This window comes from Danio rerio, chromosome 8 (assembly GCF_049306965.1).
Source record: "Danio rerio strain Tuebingen ecotype United States chromosome 8, GRCz12tu, whole genome shotgun sequence".
NCBI classification, from domain to species: domain Eukaryota; kingdom Metazoa; phylum Chordata; class Actinopteri; order Cypriniformes; family Danionidae; genus Danio; species Danio rerio.
The window spans coordinates 18,048,330-18,067,940 of record NC_133183.1 but is presented as its reverse complement, the minus strand read 5'-3'; the positions used below and the strand labels follow the sequence as shown (position 1 = coordinate 18,067,940).

The 19,611-nt window shown below is 33.5% G+C and overlaps 1 protein-coding gene across 2 annotated transcripts in view; it reads left to right on the top strand.

Moving 5' to 3' along the window:
• Positions 1–16,096, top strand: part of faf1 (Fas (TNFRSF6) associated factor 1) — a 134,446-nt gene extending 118,350 nt beyond the window's left edge. Inside the window, exon 19 of one of the 2 annotated variants that reach the window (XM_021478230.3) lies at positions 14,535–16,096. In XM_021478230.3, the coding sequence (XP_021333905.1) occupies positions 14,535–14,618 (84 nt within the window). In that variant the 3' untranslated portion in view covers positions 14,619–16,096. 2 annotated transcript variants of the gene reach the window in all.
• Positions 16,097–19,611: the final 3,515 nt, after the last annotated feature.

The window sequence follows — 19,611 nt, the reverse complement described above, 5'->3', positions numbered from 1 at the left end:
AAGTGGCTTTTAATGGTTGGACAGACAGCAAAATAAAAACATAAAATCCTGGGTCCAAACCAGTTTACTGTTTGGCAGACAAATGATTCTTAAGAGCTGGAATCAAAAGATGCCCCTTCCCTTCAGGAATGGGCAGTAGAGCTTTTTAAAGTGGCAGAATTTGAAAAAAAAAAAAAAGTCTTAAAAGCAAATGGACATGCTAAACCTATACTTTAAAAATGGTCCAAGTACTTAACCTGTTTGGAAATGGAACAGTAATAAATGTGTAAGATATATACTGTATTTTATTTTAATATTCTCTTCATTATATAAAGATGGATTTAATAAATGCACAACTGTATTATTGATAGCCAAGCTGGGACCTTAAAATCTTAGTTAGGGATTAGTTTGGGTTGGGTTTGGTAATAGAGTAAAATTTAGAATTTTTGCAGAGTTGTATTTTGTATTCCATTCTAAAATTTGCCTGGGAATCAATAAAACTCTCTAAAATGTTTTTAAAAAAATTTAAACTGCTTTTATTCTCGCCAAAATAAACTAATAAAACTTTCTCTAGAAAACCCCCCCAAAAACAAATATTATCTGGAGTACTGTGGAAAAATTCCTTGCTCTGTGAAACATCATTTAGGAAATATTTAAAAAAAGAAGAAAAACCACAAGGGCTAATTTGACTTTATTTGTAAATTGTTTTTCAATGGTATGTTTACAGACATGCAAGATTTTAGTACTTTTTAGCTCAAAATCTCATTACTTAATCAAAACCAGTTAAAAACTTCTGCTTGATAACACGACTCTGGTTTTTTAACACTCGGAGAGCCATTTGAATGTAGTTTCACATCTCTTACGTCAGTGTCTGGCCTGTTTATGCATTGAAGTTGGCTTCTTGCCTTTAGACCCCCCTCAGCGTCTAGTGGTCCTGCTAAAGACAAGCATGAAGCCAGAACTGACTTCTCCCCAGAGGTGTAGCCCTCCATTCTCCACCCCCCCCCCCCCCCTGTCTCCACCCTCGGCCCTTAGCAGAGTCTTACTCCAACACCGCGAACGCTGTCCTGCAGGCAGATAATGATCTCCCACCGCTTCCCTAATTGGCCAAATAAACACTCTACAACACAGACCTGGCTATTGGCTTTTAATTAATGGTGGAGGACTCTAAATGGCTTCATTAGAGCTGCGTTGTTTCAGCTGTATATATTTTTTTTTTCTTTTTTCCCTTCTGTTTGGAAAACCAGATCTTGCGTGTCCGCTCTTTATTTTCCTTCTCTCTTCCCTTCCTTTTATTAGCGCTAATGAACTGCAATATTTATTTGACTGGAGATGTTCGGTTTAAATAAGTATCAGCGAGGACTGACACTCAACTTATAACTAATGTTTTGACTGCGTGATTCCTGCAGCTAGATCTTTTCTTTTTCTTTTTTTTTTTTTTTTTTGAAACCTGTGTGTTTTTAATTTATAATAATGCCTTTGGTTGGTTTGCTTTTCCTCTGCCTGGTAACATACACCTGCTTTTACCATGAGACTCTGTATTGTCATTTTAATGAGTTGTTTTACTGTGTTATTGATCAGGTTAATCCTTAAGTATACTAATAATGAAATTAATTAAACTAAACTGGCAGCTGCAAGTGACATCAGTAAATCATGCTCTGAGACACTCTTTTATTTTGTTTTCCGGTGAACTGCGCATTGATTCCCCTCAGGACTTTTCAAATAGTCTGGCTGTAGAAATGTACACAGCACGGGCAGTGATGCAAATTACTTTTCTTTGTGTTCTTTTTCCTTTTAATCAAAAAGCACTGCTCAAATTTCACATGATAACACGATATTTACACTAACAGTACTGGTGAATTTTGCCTTCTGCTGCACTTTTCATTATTACTATTATTTATTTTATATAATAGACCCTATTCAGATGGCATGGTTTTTGTGTTTTTTATAGATTTATTTTTTATCATTGATTATTATTTTTGTTCGTTTATCCTTCAGCCTCATAGTTTTTGTACACTACTGTTTAAAAAGATGAATATTTCCTTGTATTTATATATATTATATGTATTTCTAAGACTGAAGTTAGCTTCTGAAAATGCAGCCTTTTATGACATTAGACAAATTTTTCAAAAGAAAAAAAAATTAGCATTTGGGAAAGAAATTATCAAGAACAAATCTTATTAAATGTATAATGTATAATAATGTTATTTGATGCTTTTAAATTAATAATGAAATGAAAGGTAAAAATGAAAGGCATAAAGTGACATTAACAGTCCTTGTAAAAAAAAATATATTAGTTTTTGTTTAAACCGTAGCTTTAATAGAATTAAATATTTGTCGCAAACACAAGAAAACCTTTAATGCTTGGATCTCAGCATCTGCTTTATTGCTAAAATGACTTTAATTTTCTCTAAAACTGAATTCAAGATTGAATTACATTTAAATCAGATTTGTTGCTGAAGATTTTTATAGGGATGCTCTGATTTTTACAGCCGATATTGAGTACCAATTCTGATGCTTCAAGCTTTATAATGCATAAAGCACATTTTTCCTCACAGTGTGATACTTTAGTGGAGATCTCTCCTTACCTAAGAGAATAAATTAAGGATGTTGCATATAATTCCTTAAACACTTCTCTTATAACCATTTAGGTGTGAACATGTCATGATCAGAAGCAGCTTTACAGAACATAATAGATATTACATACAAAAAAAAAAAAATGGTAAGTAAAATGACTAACAATGCAATTTGGAAACAATATGTTGGAATCTTAACACAAACACCTGCGATTGGTTTATGAGAACGGCCAGATCACAAGTACCGATCGAGTCATTAAATGTAATTATCAACCGATACCGATCTCCAGCCGATTGATCAGAGCATCCCTAGTTTTTTTTAGCATGTTCAAAATCTTAAAACAAAAGATTTGTGAGTTTTTCTATAATAATGTATTGGGGTTTTTTTTCTCCAAAGATTCATGTGGAAAAATTTAGCTTTGTCGTCATGTGAATCAATAACCTTTGAAAATCTTTTATAAAGAGAAAATAGCCATTCAGTTATATTTATTTCACAGTATTTTTAATTAAAAACGTTTAAAACATAATTTTTATAAAAAATTATTCTGAAAACTATAGATTATACCTCATATGTAAGAATTAAATGCGAGTAAGAAGGAAATAATAGTGTTAAAGAAGAGAATTGGTTAGAAACATGTAATTCCCAGTGGCAAACTACAGGCTCACACCAATGGAGACTATTTGCCTGGAAGAACATTATTTGTAACTTCTGCACAAAAGTTATTTTCAATAAACATAAATACGAGGTTAAGTTAAACACAAATCAAATGTGTTGTTAAAGGTTTTTTTATTATGTTCAAAAATCTTAAAGCAAAAGATTTGTGCTGTTAAATCTAATAAATTGAACCAAGATTCATATGGCAAAATTCAGCTTTGCCATCATGTGAATCAATAACCTTTGAAAATCCCATAGTCAAACTACAGGGTCGTACCAATGGAGACTATTTGCCTGAAAGAAGATTATTTGTTTTTTCATAACTCCCGCACAAAAGTGAGAACAGGGTGTTGGAGACATTGCAGTTCGGAATTGGGTAATCATCATCATATATTCTGGGCATGTCCAATTGTACACCTGTTTTGGAAGGATATACACAAGACATTGGAGGCCTTATTGAAGATTGAGATCCAGTTTTAATTTTCATGCTTAACTTTATTCAGAATTTTTGATTAGCATGAGGCTAGAGACATGTATTTATTGAAAATATTGCCCAAAAAGGCAATTGCACATAAATGGCACCTGCTAACCCCTCCCACTTTAGTAGATTGGAAATAGGGCTGCACGATTCTGGCTAAAATCTGAATCACGTTTTTTTTTTTTTTTTTCCTTAAAATCAAGATCACGATTTTCTCATGATTCTGTATGTGTAAAATAAAGGTTAATTAGAGTTACCTATTATTATTGTTATTTCTCAAACATATGGTAAAACAGCAATAATAAGATTAGGCCCATGTGTAGGTCTACTCATGGTTAAAATGCTACATTTAAACAGATTTTAAATATGTCCTGTTTGATCATTCACAGTAAAGTGGTGGCATTAGAATGCAACTATTCTTAATGCTAAAGTTGAAATATTATGTTTGAGACATATGCTTGCAATCTGTCATTGACAAAATTATTAGAGAATTTTTTTTCACTGGTAAAATTAGAATTTTGTCATTATCAGATTCAACTATTGCATTATATTCAACATTATATAGGCAAAAGTAGTTATACAGACCCATTAAAACATGTTCATGCACAACACTTGTTCGCTATAAAAGAAAAAACATATCAAGTGCTTGTCGTAATCATAACTCTAAAATGTGATATGATCATGTAAATTATGTGCGCGCTTTTAGTTTCATTTTCACTGCTGAGTGCGCTCATGTCATGGGCTGTCACTCTGAGAAAAAAAAAAAAAACATGCATACAAATCATACTTCCTGTGCGGATCCCAAAGGATCATTCTGTGCAACAATCCAAACGTTATTTACAACTTTATTAGATGTTATTCACAACCTATGCAGGTTCTGTTCACTAAAGCCATCATTGGCGGGCACGCACATGTGTTCTCTCGATAGTAAACAGTGCGTCAGCTCACGTATAATTCCGCGGCCGCAAATACATAATTACAGTAAGACAGAATTGACGTTATTGGGTGAATTATAACTTATAAATACAGTATGTGACACTTTAAACACCATTTGCTTCTCTCCTGACCTTGAAAATATAGTTGGCTGAATCATAGAAAAGCTGAATTAAGATTGTGTTGGGTTGAATCGAGATTGTGATCTTTTTTCGATTAATCGTGCAGCACTAATTGGAAAGCAATTGTTGTATATAAAATATATTAAAGTATTATATGTTACCATGCAAGACTACCCTTACAATGTGCTTTACTCTGCTCTTTTTATTTAATATTTAAATTTTATTGTATTTATTATACTTAAATGGTATTGTAAACTTTCAGATATTGTAAATTACAGTATTATTTTTTTAAATAAAACATTTAATAAATAAAAAATCATCCTGACCTAAAACTTTTGAACAGTAGGCACATTTACCTTTTTTTATTTGGACACTTTTACTTGCTCATGAGCTATTTTGCATTGATTTTGTTTAGTGGATGCCATAAGGCTCATAAGTGAAGTAGCACTCTTGTTCAGAGTAGAGTTGTCTCTCGTGCCCCTTTTCCTCTGGTCATCTGGGTGGCTGTCCTGTGTTTGTTTGGTGACTGTGTGGGGCCGTTGAAGATGAGTGTGTTAAAGGTTTAACAGGATTACCTGCCATCAACATCATCAAGGCCCAAAGAAAACAGGCGGCCGGACCTCTCTTCCATCGCACGGCCACTTCTCTCTTTAATAAACCTCTTCAGGATTACGGTGATATGAGTCTCCACACCCTTCAAATGATCTCTTTTCTTCCTCTGTTTATTTTGGCCGCCTGAGAACATATTGTTCATCACGTTTGAATTCATTTGGTCTTAACGTCCCCCCCATTGGAAAGAAAGCAGCTCTGGTTGTCAGTCACAAGGCTTTTTAATCGTTCTTTAATTTCATGACTCTCTGTGAATTTGTTTGTCGGAAAGCTCCAGTGTCGCACGTAGAGGTCTAATTTAATTCAGAAGGACCAAAACAGACGGTTTCTGGAGAAACTAACAAGTGCTGAGAAAAGAGGGAGGGAGTGAGAGGAAGAAAAAGAGCGAAAGACAAGGAGAGTGGAGGAAAACAACAGCTTTGTTTGTTGACAGATGCTTCTCCTCTTATGGTCTGTTAATTGGATAACAATGTAAACAATCAGCCATGGCATCTGTCTCCTGCCATTGGAGTGCCACCTTGTTTCTCTCATTCCCCTTTAAAAGAGAACAGTCATCAACACAAACACGCGCTCACATCTGCGCCTCCCCACAACCTCATTTGCTTCTACCTGATGCTGTGGTGTTATAGCAGGTTTTCGGGTTCATTTCCATTTAAGATTTCTCTTAAGTACTCGTTTGAATGGAAGGGGAAGACATCCTGGTGGGAGCGACGTGTTTTCCAATGTTCACCCCCTCCTGTGCCCTCAGGTCAGATTGAAAAACAAAAGGCATAAGTCACACGCTAAAATGAGGTTTGGGGCAACACGGCTAATGTGCTGAAGTGGGTGTGATGTCTGTAACACCCCCCTTTGAGACCCCAAACCTGCCTGATAATATGTTTTCACTTGGAACTTACAGGCTGTTGGCACGGTTCTTCACGTCAGGTGTGACCCATTGTGACTTTTACCTTAAAATATTTAGGGGTTTAAGTGAAAATTAGATTTTTAATACTTTAGAATTATTCGTTTTGTGCTATTAATCTAAATTCTTTATTAATGCCTAGAATTTGTTGATAGCATATATAGTTGATAACAAAATTATAAGCCTTCCTGTAAAATTTCGAATGCTTAAAAGAGCAAGTATTTCCTACTATATATTTTTTTACTCTGGAGAACGTCTTATTTCTTTTAGCTTGGCTGGAATAAAAAACTAAATTAAATGAAAACTACTTGGGTCAATATTATTAGCCTCCTTAAGTATAATTTTTTTGGTTGACCACAGAACAAACCTATGTTGTCCAATGACTTGCCTAATTAACGTAATGTCTAGTTAACCTAATTAACCTAGTTAAGCCTTTAAATTGCACTTTAAGCTGAACACTTGCATCTTGCAAACTAACTAGTACAATGTTATCAACTGTCATCCTGGCAGAGACAAATTAACAAAATTATTAGTCTTTTGTTTTTAAACTATTACGTTTAAAAATGTTGAAAGTATTCTTTCTGTTAAACAGCACATGGATAATTTTTTTTTTTTTTTAAATGCCAGTAATTTTGTCATCAACTGTATGTGCATCGACATATATCAGAAGATATTAATGCAAATGCTTTATATCCTGGAGAATAACCCATCTATGTGTCCACTTAAATATTGAGAAGCACCACCATGTGAACGATTATTAATCCTAAAACAAATGTTTATTAAGCAACGAATTAATGTCTAGTAATGTGTTATTCACATATGAACAGAATTGCCATGGAATCAGTTTCATCTTTGAATTTAAATGTGCCATAGCATGCATCAATTTAATATGTTAAATTGTTTACTGATATTGACACTATCATGTATGTCACAAGTATGTGTGAATATGTAGCATAGATACGTTCAAAAAAGATATATATTTATGCAAATGTATAACTAACGGGATTACCCCTAGAATGAAAATATCTGTTTGGTCTTATTTGGAATGGTCATGAATATTAAAGAGCTCCGTTCTGATGCAGTGAGCTATCTTTATACCATCAGAGCAACTTAGTTTACTCCTGAGATATATTTTGGATGAAATATCAGCTGAATTAGTGTAATGCTTGAGAAAAAGGACCAAGAGGGATGTAAAAAAGAAAAAAAAGCTTTCTAAAGTTTTAGTGTATGTGAAAACACAGTCAGGAATTAATGTCAATCTCTGCAAAAAACGAATTTAGGCCCAATCCCAATTCCCTTCCCATTTCTCTTTCCTGTAGGGCTAAGAGGAAGGGCTAGATAACCCTTGAAACAGAGATTTTCATGGACCACACTTGAAACCAAGGGGTACGGAAATTTCCCAGAGTAAAGACATGCACAAATTAGTATTTTTTTTTTGTCATAATTACGATTTTTTTACAACTAACAAGTACGTTTTAATACATTCATAAAGGCGTTTGTGTTTTACCATCATGCTTTAAAAAAATAAAATAAAACTACAATAAAAATCACCAAATTTCGCTATCTGTAATCAATAATGATAACTCCTGTATAATAGTCCCACAACATTCTGTCACTCGATGACACTCGAATACCCTATCAGAAAACTCTAGTGGCTGGAAAATACCTTTTTTACAGTGAGTGGTATAATTTGGATGTTGTGTTTACATGCATAAATATGGCCACGGTGTAAATGCACAGTACAGTTACGATCTTATTGCCACATTATATTTTTATGATAACACGATATCGTTGTCTTCAGTGATTTCCTAAAGATAAATACCAAAAAAAGAAAGCGCAACTGGAATAACCACAGCAGTCAGCATCGTTGGTTTCATATAAAGCAAGAGATTGTGATAATGTGTGCAGGTGTTGTTGTGCTGTCTCATTTCTAAGAGATAAAACTTGAAGCCTTTCACGCTCTGTTTCAAGAGCCAAGAGGAAGGGGTACAAAAATAGAATTGGGATTTTATCCTTAGTTTATTGGGCGCTTTTCAGTCAAGAAAAATTACAGTAAGAGCTGAGTGATATGACAAAATTCATAAATGTACATTAAGTCTTATACTCAGTCATGTGTTTGTTGCTTCATTACAAACATATGCAGCAAATTTCTCATTATACACATTAAACTAACAAAATATACTTTAAACTGACCTTATGCCTCACTGTGTATTGTTCCGATTTACCTGTTTTTTTTATCTATACACTCTTGGAATTCATGTGAGAATGATGAAACAATGGTGTGTGAGGCTCACATCATGTCATTTTCATTTACTGAACTCTTTATTGTTTAGCTATGCCCAGTTATATGTAGAGTTTCATTATATGGCACCTTTAAGAATTGGCATTGATTTGTTAAAATGAAATATATTGAACTAGGTTTAAATTAATATTTGCACACATGTAGTGGTTAAAATTACACTGTATTTGGTCTCTTACCATGCAAACCACACTGACCTTCATCAGAAATTTACAATAAGAATAAGAATAAAACCTTTGTAAAAAAAAAAAAAAAAAAAAAATATATATATATATATATATATATATATATATATATATATATATATATATATATATATATATATATATATATATATATATATATTACGGAAGCGTAGAGCTGCCACCCAGGTAAAAAAAAAAGAGCTTTATCACGTTTGTACAATATACTTTTCACGTTCTTACAATATAATATCACGTTTGTACAATATAGTTTCACGTTTGTACAATATAATATCACGTTTGTACAATATAATATCACGTTTGTACAATATACTTTTCACGTTCTTACAATATAATATCACGTTTGTACAATATACTTTTCACGTTCTTACAATATAATATCACGTTTGTACAATATAATATCACGTTTGTACGATATACTTTTCACGTTCTTACAATATAATATCACGTTTGTACAATATAATTATCACGTTTGTACGATATACTTTTCACGTTCTTACAATATAATATCACGTTTGTACAATATAATTATCACGTTCTTACAATATAATATCGTTTATATATTATATTATATTGTACAAACGTGAAAAGTATATTGTACAAACGTGATATTATATTGTACAAACGTGATATTATATTGTACAAATGTGATATTATATTGTACAAACGTGAAATTATATTGTAAGAACGTGAAAAGTATATTGTACGTGATATTATATTGTACAAACGTGAAACTATATTGTACAAACGTGATATTATATTGTAAGAACGTGTAAAGTATATTGTACAAACGTGATATTATATTGTAAGAACGTGAAAAGTATATTGTACAAACGTGATATTATATTGTACAAACGTGATATTATATTGTAAGAACCTGAATAGTATATTGTACAAACGTGATATTATATTGTACAAACGTGATATTATATTGTAAGAACGTGAAAAGTATATTGTACAAACGTGATATTATATTGTACAAACGTGATATTATATTGTACAAACGTGAAACTATATTGTACAAACGTGATATTATATTGTAAGAACGTGTAAAGTATATTGTACAAACGTGATATTATATTGTAAGAACGTGTAAAGTATATTGTACAAACGTGATATTATATTGTAAGAACGTGAAAAGTATATTGTACAAACGTGATATTATATTGTACAAACGTGATATTATATTGTAAGAACGTGAATAGTATATTGTACAAACGTGATATTATATTGTACAAACGTGATATTATATTGTAAGAACGTGAAAAGTATATTGTACAAACGTGATATTATATTGTAAGAACAAGAAAAGTATATTGTACAAACGTGATATTATATTGTACAAATGTGAAAAGTATATTGTACAAACGTGATATTATATTGTACAAACGTGATATTATATTGTAAGAACAAGAAAAGTATATTGTACAAACGTGATATTATATTGTACAAATGTGAAAAGTATATTGTACAAACGTGATATTATATTGTACAAACGTGATATTATATTGTAAGAACGTGAAAAGTATATTGTACAAACGTGATATTATATTGTAAGAACCTGAATAGTATATTGTACAATAGTGATATTTTATTGTAAGAACGTGAAAAGTATATTGTACAAACGTGATAAAGCTCAGATTTTTTTTTACCTGGGTGGCAGCTCTACGCTTCCGTAATATATATATATATATATATATATATATATATATATATATATATATATATATATATATATATATATATATATAGTTTATATTTTCCATGCGTGCTACATAATCTGTTTTCTGTCTCGTCATATTCAGCAAAGCTTTTCAAATATATGACACTATAAAGTCCACTATAGTGCTTTTCTATGACCCTGTGACCTTCCAGTCCAGCTGCTTTTAGCTCTGTGTTTTAATTACCAGCACGCAGATCCAAAGGGGTCTTCAGTGCAAAGAAAAGGCCTTAATCAGAGCGCCGTCAACAGGCTGCAGTTAAGCCCCTGTCCTGGGCGCTGTGGCCCATGCAGTGTTCGGACACCCAGGTGTGAACAGAGGCCTCGTGTAACAGGAGAACACTTCACTATTAGCTCACTACAATGCAGACATCATCTCCTGTTCTCTCCCAGCACAGGATCATAAGCACTCGTCCCTCTGCATCGTCTGGGAAAATCCCCCAACTGAGATGCAGAGGATGGTTACAATCGTCACAAATGGTGTTAAAAGCGCAGTTAGAGATTGCAGTGTTTTTTGGATAATGAAATGAAGGTTATTTCTGAGTTCTCAGCCCATCGCTATTGTGTTTGGTTTTGGTCAGTCCATTTGCGATATAAAAAAAACAGCTACTAATTCTCAAAAGGAAACTGGACACGTACCTCACACGGGGACGTTATCACATTACGATGTTAACCAATGAGATCAGACCCCACACTGCGCTTAGTTGTGGAGGAACAGACTGTTTTAGCCCACCACAAGTGGTTGTTGTAATGGGCTTCCATTAAAATGAGCACTTTTTAACCATTTAAAAATGTCTTCAATTCACTTTTTAGATTCTGTCTTTCAACTGTTTAACTGAATAGTGATTAATTATATCCATTCTTAAAGTTTATCACATTTTTAATTGTATTAGATTGATATATTTGCTTGGTCATTAAATAATTCTTAATTTGGCAGATCTTTTTTCCCACCTTGTCCAAAAAATATGAAGCACACAATTTTTTTAAATGGATAGTAATAAAGGTTTTAAGTGTTAACAAAGTCCCTTTAAGGTAAGTCATTTTACTCGGCGGCCCACTCGACGCCTCTCGGACAGTATGCTCAGGCATTATGTCTCCATGGGGAAACATCAAATTCTTTAAAACTGTTTGCCAAGCTTACAATTACATTTCATATTTGGAATCACCAATAAAACTAACAACAACTGTCTCATCAGTTTAGTTTCTAAACGTCTGAATAAAACAAAATCAGCATATTTTCAGGTTACCCAAGCTACCCAACCTCATTTATGGCCGTTCTACACATTATCTTCCAATTGCGCTGCTTTTCTGAAGTAATTCACAACTTGGTCTTGATGATGAAACTCCTTCAGAAATGACAGCAACTCTTTAATTTTAAGTTTGTGGGCGTTTAAGTAATTGCTGGCATTTGTGATGTGTGTTTGACAGGACAGACTGTACCTCGTGTTTTTTTTTTCATACACATTACAAAATCACTTAGTACATTTAAAAGTACAAATTTCAAGCTTTATTTATATATATTTCTTATGTCTGTGAAGCAAGTGTTCGCTGAGATTTCAGTGTGTTTGTTGACCACAAAAAACACACATCTGGTCCGAGCTTTCTCCCCGGAAAAAAATCAGTCTATAGTGATCGATGATTGGCTACCGTTCTAGTAGATGGGGCTTCATTCACCACATTGGCTGTTACACTTTTCCCCATATAAAACTATACGAGTGACACATCTTGTGTATTCTATAGTTTTTAGTAATGATTAGTAATGGTGGCCATGATGAATGAGCAACACATTAAAATTGTGTCTGACACAAAACTCCATCTTTTACATCATTTTTCAATAAAGATTTGAAAAAAAAACAAGAGTAGTAAACATCTATTCTAAATGTATTACTGTACAATATTTCTGTTTTACATTTATAGTATGATCTAATCAATGCTGCCTTAGTGAGAATATGAGACTTTCTAAATTAGTAAACACAGTAAAACAGATTTATTTTAAGGTGCAATTTTCACTATTAAATATGACTTGCCTCATTGAACTCCTAAATTGCTGCTTATTAACAGTTATTAAGGTAGTAGTTAGGTTTAGATATTAGCTATAGAGTTAAGGATGTAGAATAAGATCCTGCAGAATATGTATTTTATAAGTAGGGGAGAACAGGGACGAAAGTAACAAAGCCATTTTCTCGAAGCCCTGACAACATTTGCTTTACAGGCTATCCACTTGTTAAGTTTTGTCGCATCGGTGACGTATGAAATACTGTTTCCAATTACAAACTGCTACTCATTTGAATTGAGAAAATATTCTTTTTGATCACTTTTTACTCTTATCACACATAAAGAGAATTTTCTATAAAATCATGTTGTACACCAAACTTTTAACATTTTGTAAAAAATTCATCACTTTCTGGCCATCTAATAATAGGCATGTTATTTATTGCAATAACACATCCTTTTTTCAGTTTTTAGTTAAAAATGAAATCAGGTTTAAATGGCAATGAGTTAAATTAAATGGCAAATGAGTTCCTCAGGGGACACTAATAGCCATACCTAATAGCATAATAATAATTTCAAATAAGCTTTTTTCAGCCCTCTCTCTGGTTTTCTTAAAAGTGTTTTAAGCAGTGCAACAGCTTTTAACAATTAATATAAATTAGTAATGTTTCTTTAGCAAATCAGCCTATTAAGATCATTTCTGAAACATCCTGTGAAATTTCAGTTTTGATTTTGCAATTAAATCAGCATTGCTTGGGCTAGGGCTGTGCGATTTGGGGCAAATATCTGATTGCAAATAATTTATAATTTTTTTGACAGATATTTCAATTTCAATTTGATCTGCGTTTTAATTTTGTAGTTAAGCTTTAGCTCAATAATCTGTATCGTAGCTTCTTACTGCTAAAATGCAGTGAATGTTAGTTAAAATTAGATTTTAAAAGAAGATTTTAAGCTAATTTTTTTTCTAGAGCAAACCGTAAACACAAATAAAATGACCTTACCTTTCTCTAAACAAGTTAAACTCAAATTAGGGTGATAGTGTAGCTTATTATACAAACATAATAATAATAATTTAAAAAATACAGAACACTCAGCAAACTAACATGGCTAAAACAACTCTAAATTGTCCTTTGCTGTTGCTTGCTGCTAGATCGAGTGACACCAGCAATACTTTCAGTTGACTTTTCAGCAAGACTCTCATATGTGCTTTTTTAGGTGCTGGTTGTTGCATTTCTTTGTGCTGTGTCAACAATTATTACAAATTACGGTAACATTTTAGAATAATGGTCCATTAGTTAATGTTAGTTAATGAATTTACAAACATGATCAAACAATTTGTAATACATTTATTATTCGTTCATTCATTTTCTTTTCGGCTTAGTCCCTTTATTATTCTGGGGTCGCCACAGCGAAAGGAACCACCAACTTATATAGCATATGTTTAATCCGGCGGATGCCCTTTCAGCTGCAACCCATCCCTGGGAAACAATCATACACACTCATTCACACACGGACAATTTAACTTACCCAATTCACCTGTACCACATGTCTTTGGACTTGTGGGGGAAAGCCGAGCACCTGGAGGAATCCCACATGAACACAGGGAGAAAACATTTATTATATCTTCGTTAACATTAGCTAACGTTATTTCAGTTGGATAACATTATTTTATGTTATTTCATGTTAACTCACAGTGCATTAACTAATGTAAATGAGCAAAACTTAAGATTTTAATAATGCATTAGTTAATGTTGAACTATGATTAATAAATGCTTAACAAGATTATTCATACTTAGTGAATGTTATTAAATGCATTAACTAATGGATCATTATTCTAAAGTGTTACCCAAATGACCTGTTTTTGTTTGGTGACTTTGAAACCAAAATATTCCCATACAACTGATGTCCTGTTTTTCTTTGACTTTAATGAATCTATATCATATTGCAGCTAATTAGCTAATTGCAACATTTCAAATTGCATTTCGATTTTAATTAATTGCACAGCCCTAGCTTAAGCATTGGAAAAACATTTCAGATTTCTCTTCTTTTTTCTTTGTGTCTACCCAGATAACACAGCTAGACCCGGCGTGGAATCTGGTGGAGGCTAAACTCTTCCCTCAGGAGACCCTGTTTCTGGAGGCCAAAGAGTAAGGATCGATCCGAAATCTCTTGGAGTGAACAGGAAGAATAAGCAAAGGACTTTAGCATGATGTCCACATTGACCAGACACACACACACACACACATACACACACACACAAACACACAAGCCTTTACACACTTTCACACACGGTGTGTTGTATATGAATGCTGAGTGTACATTTTATGCACACGGAGGCCTTCACAAGCACACGGATAAACGTTCACCCTCTTCACATAACTGCAGTGTAATGTTCTTTCTCCACCCAAAACGTAAAGTAACCGAAAAAACAAAAAGAAAAAAAACTTAAGCAAGCAAAAGTGTGGAAGTCTAAAAAAGCCAGCCGCACAAAGACTTCTCACTACGGCTGCTTTTTAGACATGTTTTGTGTTGAAATGAGACAAAAAAAAAGTATGAATGAAAAAAAAAAAACAAATAAATGAAATGAAACAAAGAGACATTTCCTGGAGAACGCTGGACCATTTTCCTTTTCCCCATGGTTTTCAGAGGCCCTGGACAGCCCATAATCCCCGGCTTCTTTCTCATACCCAAATTGATGATCCTTGGTTTTAATATCAATTGCTTATGTTTATTTTTCTCCTTTTTTCTCTCCCCTTTTTAAGTTTGATGCTGTATTAGATTTAGGTTGATATACATTATATAAAGAATATACGAACATGCATGTGTCTTGCCACTCTAAATTTATTTTTTGCATTCATGTGAGGGAGACTGTATCATCGTGACATCGTCAAAGCCTCTTCACATCGAAGCCCTGCGTTTTAATACATGACTGCCAAGGTAAATTGAAAGGATTCTGTGTATTAAACCTCAACTGTCGTTCCAAATCAGTATGACTTTTTTTTTGCAAACAGAATATATGAAATTATTGACAATCTGAAAACCACATACAGGTGGAAACATCAATGAAGTAGTCTGTATGATGCATTATATTATCATATTTTGAAGACAGGTTATCTTTTAGTGAGAAACAGACGTTAGTTTTCATGCTGAGAAAGATTTGTGTTTGATTTATAGATCAATGGGTCCAGTTATTGCTCATATTTCCAATGAATTTACATAAGTTTGTCTATTAAAGGTGACTTACTCATTGTTTGAAAAAAACATTTTTCATTCTACAGAAGAAAGTCATACAGGTTCTGGAATGATGTGTGGGTAAGAAAATGGCAACATTTTCATTTTTTGCTTGAACTGTTCTTTTAACAACCATCCATTTTGACTCTCTAATGTTTTTCAATTACTGCCAGCAGGTTTGTTACCAATTATTTGAAAAATGTTAATTCAATGAGGAAATTACACCCTGGGAAAACTGCAGAAATCTACACTGCTCATGTGAACCACATCTGGTGAACAATGTAATTCAGCAATTGAGCTTGTGGCTTTTTTTGTCGTTGTGCATGAGAATGTTGCTGGTGGCGTTCACATGATTGGTCATGTATCGAGAAAGGACTCAATGAAAGAATATTCAATAATCACTTTGAACCGCTGTCTGAATTCTACACCACATGTGCTGAGACACTGGATTATATTACTTTTGACATTGATTTACACTGGATGGAGAGTTTGGGGAAACTGGGGTTTTTTTAAGCATCCCTGCTGAGATTTACTGGTCACTTTTAGAGGTTAAAAGTAAAAAAAAAAGTCTCAAATGGAATTTAATTCAGCCTTTTATTCCAAACACATAAGATTTTTCTTTATATTCAGGATACAAATGAAGATATTTTGGTAACACTTCTGTGAAAGCTGTGTATATTGCCTTCATTAAGTGTTAGGTAGCCCAAATAAATGTTTTATTAATTTTTACTCGTCTTCATGTTGTTCCAAACCCCTGAGACCCTCTTTCATCTTATCATATTTTAGAGGAAACCTAAGAGCTCCCTCATCCTCCATTGACTGCGATGGTCTAGACCAGTGGTCCCCAACCTTTTTATCACCGCGGAACGGTCAACGCTTGAAAATTTTACCAAGGCCTGGGGGCGAAAGGTGGTGTTGGGTAAACGTAGATTGCTAGGCGACCACCGTTTTCTCAGAGGATGACAAGCTGAGAAAACATTGGTGCAACTCTGATACAAGTTTAATTTATGGAGATTTTTTTTTAATACTGTATTGTTTGGGTGTTCTGTGTTTGTCTGAGATAATTAGTCTACCAAAATGTGTATATTCCATAAAAAGTATGAAGCTGATTAGTCAGTTCAGATTATCAGTCACGTGACTCATGTTGCGCTTGCGGCATTGAAAAGTTGGGTGTGCCGCATGCGCACGTCACTCCCAATATGGGAGCCTCCGTTGGAAATAACTAACTTGCACATGGAAAAAATGCGCTATGTGAACATTTGCGATTTACTTTTTTTTTCTTGAACAGACTGGCTGGATTCACTTGACTAATACAGATTCATTCCTTGGCTGTTTATAGGTCCTTCACTGGTCCTTTTCCCCTTTACAAAGAATCTTTACAAAGATGTCTGTTTCTTACTTATTTTGCTGCTTGTGGGATAAATGTTGGCACTCAAGTGACTGAGATATAACAGAGAATATGGTCATTTTTCAAAATTTAAGATTTTTCAAAATTAAAAATTGTTCAGTCAAAGATAATAAATAAAACTGATATAATTAATGATTTCTTGTGGGAGCCTGGTACCAGTCCGCAGCCTGGGGGTTAAGGACCACTGGTCTAGACTCATTCAAACTCCAAAAAATACCAAGAAACATCCTAATAACAGTCCATACTTGTATACCTTAGAAGATCAATTGGAATATTATGAGGAGTTTCTCTCCTCAGTGTCAGTATAGGGTGCAGATTCACATGATGGCTGTTTTTTTATGCATGTAGTGCTCAGTCACGCTGCTGATGTATTACCTTATTATGGGCCTGTGCTTCATTTCAAAAAGAGGAAATTGCACGCAGGCATTTGGGGTATACATCAGTGCACAGAGGACTCTCATGGACATGCGCCCTATACTGTCAATGAGGAGAAGAACTGTTGAATGAAGTTATTTTATATTTATGTGTGCACAAAAATTATTCTCTTAGTCTTCAGATTATAACATTTTGAAAAAACAAGGCCTGTTTTGACACTGTTTTGGTACCTTGTAGGACTTGTACCTTGTAGTCTGGAGTCAGGACTATTGCTGTCTATGGAGGTTCAAGGGTCTCTCAGGTATAATCTAAAATGTCTTCATTTGGAGGTCTCTGATGTTTAAAACAGCATGTGGGTGAGTAATTAATAATAGAATTGCTTTTTTTGGGGAACTAAACCCTTTAATGCAATATGCATGAATAAAGCCTTATAAATAACCTTATAATATGTGATTATATAATCATTTACAAGATTAAACAATTATTCTTAATGCATTATAATGCACAACAGTTATTAATATAGTTGTTGTAGCTTTTAGGTTAAGGTATGGGATAAGAATAAAGGATGTAATATATGACCAAGTTGGCCAAGACATTGGTAAGTACTAATAAACTTTCAATATGCAAACACATAAACATTTAGCTATATAATGAGTATGTCACAATGCTAAATGTTGCACATTGTGACATATTCTGTATACTTACAGGATGGTATTTTAGTATGGTGTGACATTATAGTATTATGGTTAAATCTTTTCAGTTTTTGCCTCTCTCTAATCAGTACAAATACACTGTAAGAAGTAAAATGATACAGTTTAGATCTTAAGGAAACAATGCCAAGATATTAAACTTGGGTAACTAGATGATATGAAACTATGAATAAAGTAGTGTTCAGTATGATTGTCGTCGCTAAAGGGATAGTTCTCCCAAAATTGTGTCATACCTTTTACTTGTTCCACATCTGTTCTACTACTTCGGTTAAACACAGAACAAGATATTTAAGTCAGAGACCTGTAGCCATTGACTTTCATAGTATTTGTATGCAAGTCAATAGTTACAGGTTTTCAGCTTTTTTCAAAATATCTTATTTAGTGTGTAACAGATGATTTGGAACCACCTGAGAGTGAGTAAATAGTAAATAAACATTTTTGTGTGAACTATTCCTTTAAAATTGATGAGATAACACAACACAATATAGTGTTGTTTGAGGCATCATGCATGCGTTGTAACATTAAAAATGCATTAAAACTAATCTATTATAATGACAGGATTCTTAGAATGTATTACCTGACTTTTTAATCAAATTTTTATTATTTCTTTTGTACCTGAAAACTTGCTGTCACACTAAAAATGTCAAATGAGACCAAAAATAATTCCAGGTGAATCGAGTGGTTTAATCAAAGACTTCTGAAGACATGAAGTATAAAATTAACAAATAAACATTAATCTGCAAACACATTTTTTTATTAAGCATTCCTGCCGATGTGTGAGAACCAGTGAGGTTCAATCTTACAAAACACCAATGAGTATTGTTCATTTGTATCAAACAAGTGTAGTTCATCTCCTGATTGATGTTTATGTATGAAAAAAAGACAAAATTAAATAGGTTCATGAAACAAAAAAATGATTATTATGTCTCTTCGGAAGACTTGGGTCGAACTTCTTGATTCATAAAGATTTCTGTTTTGTTAAGCAAGTTCTGAGTGAACAAATTTTCATATAGAAGCTTCTTGAGTTTTATAAAAAAATTCTGAAAAGGCCCATTAACTGATTGTTTTATTCTGTTGTCCGTGGTCCACTTATGATGTTTGTGTGGATTTTTCTATCAAAATCAATATGTAACAAGCTTTTTTCTACCATAGTTTTCAGGCTGTCTCAGAGAATGCCAGTATTTTCTGCTAGATCATATGATTGGATTACTGTTCTGCATAGTAAACTAGTATTCGACTTCCCCTTATCTTCACATGAGGCACTGAATACCTCTGTGGCTCGTCTGACCATCCCTTGCGTGAATCGGTGGGTGGATCTACAGAATCATACATACATACAATCAGACATACAGAGTTTAATGTACCTATGATGTCATAGATGGGTACATTTCAGAATCTGGCATTTATTTGGGGCCTGGTG